We start from the raw sequence: 9,221 nt of genomic DNA, 5'->3' as shown, positions 1-9,221 counted from the left end.
GATGTCCTCTGGAAGAATTTCAGCACTTTAACACTGCCATCTCTAAAAGAGGAAAATCCTGTTTGCTTACGGGAGTTCCGAAGAGATTTCAGAGCTGAGTAAATACTATATAGGAAACGTCCTTTTTGAAGGCAGGAAGAGATGGTGCATCACGGACAAAGCTTATTTCTTGAGCAATCTGCCTACATATTTTGTTTTCCAAAATTACAATGGAGACATTAGCAGACTAATACCTTGTGGAAATAAAACAGAAAGTGAAATAGAAGCGGGAGATGATATTTTAGTCCTGGGATATTTGCATGTAGCCGTTATATGATGGCAGAAGCCGTAGGTGGAGGGTCACACCCCTTTGGGGAAAGGGAAAATCAATCTCATGTACTTTGTGACTGGATGTGATGTAGTATGAGAGAAGACTAATGAGACTGCAGTCTTGATGGCAGTATATATTAGTGATTAGTGACTCTAAAAAAATGCTCTGCTTAGAAGGAAGAAATTGGTGAGTTACTGTGATCAGGTCAGGTCTTCATTCTCCCGGGACTGTCTCATTCAGCTTTCTGCTTGGCCAGGAGAGGGGAATTTCTTCCTCTCTGTTCTCTGATTAACAACATGACTTAGCCGTGTTTCAGCAGCTAGGAATTTCACTGTTATGCAGAGCTCTCAGCATAGTGCAGCAATTGAAACTCACAAGTGGTCTTCTGCTTCTGTCCTACATGGTGAGGGCTTGAACTGAGCTGAGATCATGGGGCTCAGTATCAAAGTTATAAAGGCATTATACTTAGGTACCTGAAGTGCAGACAGGCACCTTTTTTTTTCTTTAAAGCTCTGTGAGGCCTAATTCCTATTGATTTTATTTTGGCTTTAAGGATCTGTATCTTTGTGTCTTGCCTGAGGTCATTAAAGAATCCTGAGGAAGAACTGGGAAATGAAATGAGATTTCCCGTTTCAGACCAATCCCTTAATCAAAAAGCTGTTTCATGTCACAGTTTATGACAAGAAAGCTAAGAAACCTTATTAACTAATCCAGCTCTTATCTGGACTGTATGAAGAAATCAAGTCCAGCTTTTTATCATCTGTTTAAATATTTGCATGTATGTTTTGTTTCATTGCTCAAGAGTTTGCTAAGTTAGACTTCAGATATTTTCCTTTGAAGAGCTTCACCATACTTTTAATGTGGCAGTTTTCCATGAAATACTGTCCTCCCTGTCTGTTAATACCCAAAACAGATCATCCTTTTCTTTCTCCTCTGCTAGTTTTAATGGTTTAGGGATGAAAGCTCAGGCAATATTGCAAATGAAAAATTAAGACTTTGTTTTGCCTAGAGTAGTTTGCATTCTTCTTTATTTACTACGTTTTCTACAGTTTTGCAAAGGGATTACATTTGCAACAGCTTTTATTAAAGACCTGCTGAAAGGAACTGATATTAAGCAATGGTCCTCCATTTGCTGATCAGACCTTTCAGAAAAGGAGCGGATGGTTCAAGGGCATTAGAGCAGTCAGCTCATAGGTGACTAATTCAAAGGAACCTGGGTTGCGAATGACCCAGCCTTTGTTAGAGCTGAGCACTGACTGTGAAGGTGAATGGATGTGCACAGAGCTGAGTGAATTATTTCATCATGGTTAAAATCATCTTAAGTGATGTTCCAGATCAGGTTCTAATCTTTGTGTTTTGTTTGCTTTAGTTAAACTGCTGCACTTCATTATCAAATATGTTCAGGGGGGTGCAGGAGGAGCATGAAAGTGAAGAAAGCAGGAATGCATGTCTTGTACACCATTACAGTCTTCCAGGATGGGAAGAGGCATTCACAGGCTGAAGTACAGATCACTCTGGGGCCAGTCTGGCCATTGTCCTTTGATGAGAGCTCGTCTCTGTTCATGGTGGTAACATGCATTAACTTTAGTGAAGAGTAGGATGTGCAGCATAACTGAGGGAAAATGGGGTTTGTAATCTGTTCAATTTTTTATGTCATTTACTAAGTGCTGATCTTGCATTAAGATGTCACTGTCAAACTGGGCAGCATTAAAAAGGAAAAGAGTTGCTAAATTTTCAGGAGGTAGAAATATTCTTGATTCTCTCAGGACTGTCAGTGAAAATCTGTTGGAATAAAAGATGGCTAAAAAATGTTTTTAATCTAGGCTTTTTAAAATTTCTCTTTTGAGAGCTACTGTAATAAATCAAAAATATTGATTTAGCCTACAGCAGTCTTAAGATTCACTTATTTAAGAGTTGAAACTGCTCCATTACTCAGAGCAATAACCCAACTCTTTGAAATCTCTCATCAGAGACCCCTGGTCCACACATGTAGACAGGCATTCAACAAAGATTTCTGTTCGTGTATGGATCTAACATCAGCTGAGGACTCTACACTGCTTTTTTTAGCAGTTATCTGCCTTCCTTCTCCCGCTGCAGCCTGAAAGTCTTTGTAGCACTGGGCCTGTGGTTCTTACTTCTGGGCTGAGCTGAGCGCTGCCATGCGAGCCCAGTACAAGCCATTTCAGCACCCACATATTGCACATCATTCCACCTCATACCAGACCTCTGCAGGGAAACAAAACTTGTTTTTCATTCTAGCACTTGTAGTATTATCCACGTTCTATCTTATGTGTGGCTCATGTATCCCATGTTGGAGAGACTTAAATGTAGCTTTGGATATGGTTGGACTTGGGTTTCTGTGGGAGGAGAATGTCCTTCCAAAAGAAAATACACCTGAGGGCGCTGAAGGTTCAGGTGATTAATAGTTTCAAAGAAGTATTTACTGTTGTGCTCAAAAATATTTTAAAATCAAGATTAGGGTTACATTGGCACTAGCTGATGTCAAAAGGTTGTGTTCTGAACATATAGCTGGCAAGAGCTGATGAGTTCATGACAGTTTCTCCCGGTGTTTCTTATGTTTTGCTTTTAATCCTTTTTTTATTATTATCATTAACTTTCCACTAACAGAACGTTTCTGATGCCCTTCTTTTTCTAAAATTGACCTAACTCCTTAGAATTGTTCAAAATGCAAACAGTTCCCCCTCATCCTCCTGGGCTAACAATGTTAACGGGTTAACTGCTAGCCTATGCCAGTAGTAAATTACTAACCCCATCACTGACTTGCTGGCTCAGCTGCTGCAACCAGTAAGGAGCACATAATCATTGCCCATCTGCTCCTGCACGGGAGCAGCTATGGGGTCAGTGCTCTTCACTGATGCCTGTGTGCTGGAGTGGCTGCTTAGCAGATCAAAGGGAGTCCTTCCTCCCTTCTGCAATTGCTCAGTCCAATCTAGCCATGAATTATTAGCATATTTATAAATCAGAATAAATCCAAGGATTGAACTGGCCCAGGGGAACTCTCAATCCAATCAAATTAGTCTCATATATCCACCTCAGAGCAGTTTCTTAGAAGCCTTGCCTTCACAAAGCTTCATTTGTAATCACTACATGTTGTGTACTTCAGAAAAGTTTTATAATTGCTTGCTGTTTCAGCTGCTGAACAGTTCTAAATGTTAGATATTAAGGAATTGCTGTTTCAGTCAGTGAGCAAGCTCTGAACATTAAATGTGCTTCATGAGAAGTTTTTTCTCAGCCATTACACATCTCTGAAGGCATATTTTTTTCAAGTGGATGCTTTCCCAGCTGTTGATATCTCTCTGTTTCTTCTATATGAAGAGGGAAGGAGGAAACTGGTAACAGAGTGACACTGTATAAAGTTTTTATTGCTATGAGAGTGAGATGAGCGTGTTCTGAACAAATGCACGCATTGAAATCCATAATTGTTGGCCATTCTGAGAAAGTACCAATAAAACATCCCTCTTTTACTGTGTGTATTCTTGGCTTCTGGCATGTGTCTTAGAGAATAAACATTTTAGCAACATTTTAAAGACTTCTCAATCAGGGAAACTTTCCTGACATTTTCTCTCTTACGACAGCTCTGATGTGTGCACAAATTTATTCCCTATTTAACATAAGTGAAAGCACTGAGATAGTCAATCACATGTAAAAACTTTTGCTCTGTCAGTTACTAAGCATCAGATCTAGAAATGGAGGAAATAATGGCCTTTCAGGTATCATTAATCTCAGGCATAATGATGTCTTTTAGAGCTAAATGAACGCTGTAGCTCAGGCGATTCAGGTGTTTTTGCATACTACCATGCTTTCAAATAAATTACAAAGTTCAATCCAGTATGTGTTCATTTTGGGATGTCCCAGAAGTGTGCAAACTGCAGTTACCACAGCTGCCTTGTATTTACAAGATGTAAGATTTATTTAGTAGGATCTCTTCAAAAGGGAATAGGCTGCTCTTGCCTTATGAATTGCTAAACCCATCCATCTAACCCATTGCCACGTAAAATCACTCTTTAAATGCATGAAGGAAGTACACCGCTGTTGGAGAAGTCTTACGATGCAAGAAAACACCAAATAAATAAATTTAAAGCATTAGGCAGCATGAGGACTTTTCAGAGTAAGGCATCAAAATGAGAACTCATGATCAAAGTAGTAATTGTCAGGGGAACACATTTACTTTCAAAGTAATCATGCAAAGTAAAACACAAACTATGTCTTAAGTAATTAAAAAATGGTGATTTCTGTTCAAGACGTAAAAAGAAAGTCTAGCACTTGAAAATGTGAGTGCTTTGTACATGATCAGTTCTTGATGGATTTTCTCAGAAACAGACCTTTGTGTATTTTGATGGCATGGCAAAAAGAAATTTGAGGGAAAGAATTTCAGTCTTTTTCGCATTTGATATTCAAATTATCTTCTGTGTCCTGACTTTAAGGTATTCTCTACCACTCATAGCTTCGTTCTTTCTGTTTGGTTTTGGTTGTATGGGATTTTAATTTCCAGATCATACCCCTAATCTTAGAATAACTTTCTCATTTCACCATTTAACCATGTTAACTTTCTAATGGCTTCTATGCTGTATATATCAGCTTCAATTATGCTAAGTTTCCTTGAGGATTTATACTATTTTGATGTTAGCCATATAACAGTAAGCTTGTTTGTGTTTTTGGCTAGTCCAATCCCGGTCTCTTTTGTCGTCATATATTCTACTGGACTTAAATTTGGCTGATCAGGGTCAAATCTGTCTTGTAGTAGGGTTGAATTTTTCTTGCAAAAGTCATAAGAAGTGTATAATGGACTACATATATTTTGCTTTCTTCAGACAATGTCAGGAGTTTTATCCCTCTGCATAGTATTTACAGTAAGAGCACCTGAACCATTTTGAACGATTCGGGTTTGTATGCCTTGAAGAAGTTCTAGATTGGAAAAGGCCCTGTGTTATATCTGCATTTAAATAGCTGCATTCTCCAGTAGCTAATATGATTCACTTCATTTACCTTCTTCAGCAAATGTAATAGCTCTTTCCTTTCCCTGTTTTCCTCTTTCAGAAGTAACAGTCTATTCAATGAGGTTGTGCAGATGGACTTTGAAATAGCCAGTTTTAGCAGCCTGTCTGGAACGCAGCCCATCACCTGGCAGGTGGAATACCCTCGGAAGGGGACAACAGACATAACCTTGTCTGAAATCTTCATCTGCCAAAAGGATCTTGTTGGAATTGTTCCACTGGCGATGGTAAGAAACTGTTTCAGCATGTTGCTCCATCTGATCTCTCTGTAGTCTGAGAAAACACATATCAGGCCTCAGACAGATTTGCAAAGGAATCCTTTCTGCCCTGCCTCCTGTTACAGAACTTTATAGGAATACATGCTAAAATCTTGCTCACGTTTAATGGTGTGTATATGCCGCCCAATTTAAAAACAAAGAAGAAAGGAATGCTGCCATTTCAGAAATCTCTCAGCCTTTAAATCTTGAAGTTCTGTAATGATCATTTCCCTCCAAGCTAGTAGCTGGCAACGCAGCACTAGGTAAATTTATCTCCCCCCATTTCTTATTTTGCTGTTACAAGGTTTGAATTTGCAAGGTGCCTTGGACACCTTTTGTGGTAGAAAAACTTGCTCGGTCCTTAGTAGGCTGTGGCTGATAATAATCTTGCTGGCTGTTTCCCTGGTGGTTTAAGAGTCTGCAGTTTCAGAGAAGAAACAGAAAATAATAATAGCCTCAATAATGTATTTAAGGAAAATTCTATACTAGCGTAGTGTAGAATTACATGTGAAAAATTGCCTTGGGTTAAAATCTACTTGCCCTGCCCTGTATAACACACTTTTGTGGGCTATTTACCTCCCAGTGAAGTCATAACTGTTGCCAGTCTTTACAAGGCTCACAAATGTGATTTGTGGAAGCAGGTGTTTCCTTCCCTTCCTCTGGCTCAATGAAGATGCAATTACTTCTGCAAAATAAGGCTGAAACAGAGGAAGCACTGAGATCTAGCAGTTAGGAACAACTCCTTCATATGGACAACCTGGGACTACACTTCTGCTCCAAATCAAGCACCTCCATCTGAAGCACACTATTTTTGAGCAAGCACTCTGCCTTCAGTGGGGTTTAGGTACATGCAGAGGTAGGCTCTGAGCATCTATTTTAGAAGTCCCAGACCTCAGGATGCACAAAGCTGCCATATATCTAGTGCAGGATCAAGTGTCGGTTAAACAGAGGAACAATCAATGTCAGAGATCAGGCTTTAGAAGAAGAGTTAGACATATCCGTCCCGTTTGTGAATTTTGCCTCTCCTGCACATAATCATGCTGAAAATCTGGCAGTCTTTGAGTAATATTGTATGGTTTGCAGGAGATAATAAGATGAGTACTATTTCCTGGAAGTCCTAATCTTCAATATACGCCTCCCCTTTGAAGAGTGAAACTGCTGCTCATAACAAATGAGGTCATGCCCAGCAATTTCCTGATTCAAAGTATGTTAAGTCAGCAGAAAGCCTGTGCAGCATTCCAGGTCTGGGAGGGAAATAATTGTCCTCATTATCTGTGGAGCAAAGTGTATTTGAGTTTCTGTCTTCTAAATACTTAAGAATATATGTAAGGATGTTTATTCTGCTCAGGTTTTATTTTGTGATAGATGCCTTCTGTATCTTTCAGTGCCAAATGGTAAGCATCTGTCAACTGGCAGACTTAACATCTCCTTCTTGTTTGTTATTTTGGAAGAATTTACCAGCTACTTTTCTCATACCTGAGGAAGCAGGATTTTTTTTAGTATCACACGGCAGTGTCTAATGCCTTCACACTTGCATAGAAGATTCAAGCTTTATGCCCAGACTTGTGTCTATTCTAGATTAAAATAAATCCATTTACAAAGGTTCTTCAGAGAACGGAAGGTCTGAACTAATGAATTTAATGGAGTATAAATCATATAAGGTGAGATCCTTTATTCCCAGCAGATGTTCTGTGGGCTTTCCAAAGGGTTCAAGCAATGAAATCATTAAACCGTTCTCTTTGCAAAGCTTTCTTGTGTTTATTTATCTCATTTCTGTACCCTGTGATAACACTTGGATGGAGCCAAAATATACTGTGCTAATAGAACCCAGTTGGATGGGATAGCAATGCAAAATTGGCTTTGCTAGCAGGATATTAGTAGATAAAGGGAATTTTCACAGTTTTCTGTTAGCTAAGACTGCAGATCCAGCCAGAGTGCTTTCTTCATTTAGGCATTAATCGCTGGCTGAGCTGATTACCTGGCAATGCTCCTGTTCAGAAACAAGAGCCACACTGAAAAGGGAGAGGGGGATACTGTATCTACTGAGAAGTCAGACCCTGCTCTTTATCTCCAGTGCACACTATAAAGCCACAGCACGTTATTGTGTATAGAAATTAGATCTCAATGTTTATCAGCAAGTGTTTCATAAATCCTCTAGAGAGTAAAGGAGATTATATTGATTTAAGCATGCAGTGTTCCTACAGGAAAACTGCTGACATCAAAAATAAAATCTGTTGTTCAGAGTTTTAAAGTTGGCCAAAAAACAAAGCAAAACAAACAAACAAACAAAAAAAAACATACAGAGAGAAGGTGGTGATCAGAAAGGAAGGGGAAAGAAGGAGCTGCTTAATGGTATTGTACTGGATTAGGATGTGGGATTCCCACGCTGTAATTGGGTCCATACCACTGGTCTGATGGGTGTCCTTGTCAATGCTGTGGAGATAAAGGCAGCAAACCCTTGTGTGGTTTGTGAGCAACAGTAACGTTTGTCTTTGACTTAGGGCCATTTTGAATGCTAAAACTTATGAAGCATGAGAGGCCTTGTATCATTTATTAGCCAGTGCTTGATGAAGAAGTTGGCCTTCTGAAGATTAGCAGACTTGCTGCTACGGTATTTTGGATTGAAAGAGATTAAAGAAAAGACATTGTCCATAAGAACTGAATCTGAAATTTTAAAAGAGCTGTACAGAATGTGGATCAGTAGAGCAAGCTGTAGGACGCAGCTGCTGAAAACTCAGTGGAAATTCATCATACAGTCAAAAAGAGGGTTTTATGAGAATTCAGATTCTGTGTGCTTAAGTATGCGGCTAATGGGTGTGTACATGTAAGAAGCAGCAGCATGGTGATGCTATTACAGTGAAAAGAAAGTGAAAAAAAATGAGAAAGAGAAGTTGAGAATAAGTGTAGTAACTTTTATTCCCAGAAAAAAAAAAATGAGACGCAAATTGGAGGTAAGTATATTTTTTTCCTAAGCTCAGAAGTTAATCAATCTGAGTAATTTTGGAGGACGATTTACCCTTCAAGCTATTAGAGAGAAAAATGAGACAGAAAAGTTAGAAAAATGTAATTCTAACAGGTTCTGTTGCTTTCAAACTCTCATACAATGATTTCTGTAAGTATGTACCATGGGGAATTTCTCATCATACTCTACATATGCGGTTCGTTCACAAATCTTGAGTATGGCACTTTTAACTGTCCACTCCCTGTATCTTTCTTGCAAGCTGCTTGATGTGCTCATCAAAGGATGAGATTAAATTTATATGCAGTATTTCCATCATTGAGTAGCAGTGATTAACAGAGATTTATAAAGAGGTAATGTCATTTATTAGAACAACTGATACAGATGGAGAAAGATAGTTGCTATTTCAGGCACACAATCTCTCCTTCTGATCTCTTGCCTCACTTAAATCGCAGCAGATGCAAAATACTACAGCTACAGAAACTCAGGGATGTAAAATTCAACAATTAGGAGAGTTAAATAAGAAAATAAAAAGATTTCTTCAAGTAGAACTGAAGATACAACACACTGTTTCCTGACAGGAAAAATGTACCCCAAAGATTTAACCATCCATTAGAGAAAATCTACTGAGTTGTGTCTTATTCAGGCATTTCTGATTTTATGTTACGTGTAGCAAGATC

At 38.9% G+C, this 9,221-nt stretch overlaps 1 protein-coding gene across 1 annotated transcript in view; it reads left to right on the top strand.

Moving 5' to 3' along the window:
* Positions 1-5,488: 5,488 nt before the first annotated feature.
* Positions 5,489-9,221, top strand: part of LOC136050294 (transmembrane protein 132C-like) — a 48,477-nt gene continuing 44,744 nt past the window's right edge. The window contains exon 1 of the mRNA XM_065739103.1: positions 5,489-5,552. Within this exon, the coding sequence (XP_065595175.1) occupies positions 5,550-5,552 (3 nt within the window). The 5' untranslated portion in view covers positions 5,489-5,549. The remainder of the gene's footprint in view (positions 5,553-9,221) is intronic.

Source organism: Cyrtonyx montezumae, unplaced genomic scaffold (genome assembly GCF_038088225.1).
Source record: "Cyrtonyx montezumae isolate F1298 unplaced genomic scaffold, pur_monq_1.0 scaffold_23, whole genome shotgun sequence".
Lineage (NCBI taxonomy): Eukaryota > Metazoa > Chordata > Aves > Galliformes > Odontophoridae > Cyrtonyx > Cyrtonyx montezumae.
Note: the sequence above shows the minus strand (reverse complement) of the source record. Positions and strands in the feature narration are given on the sequence as shown.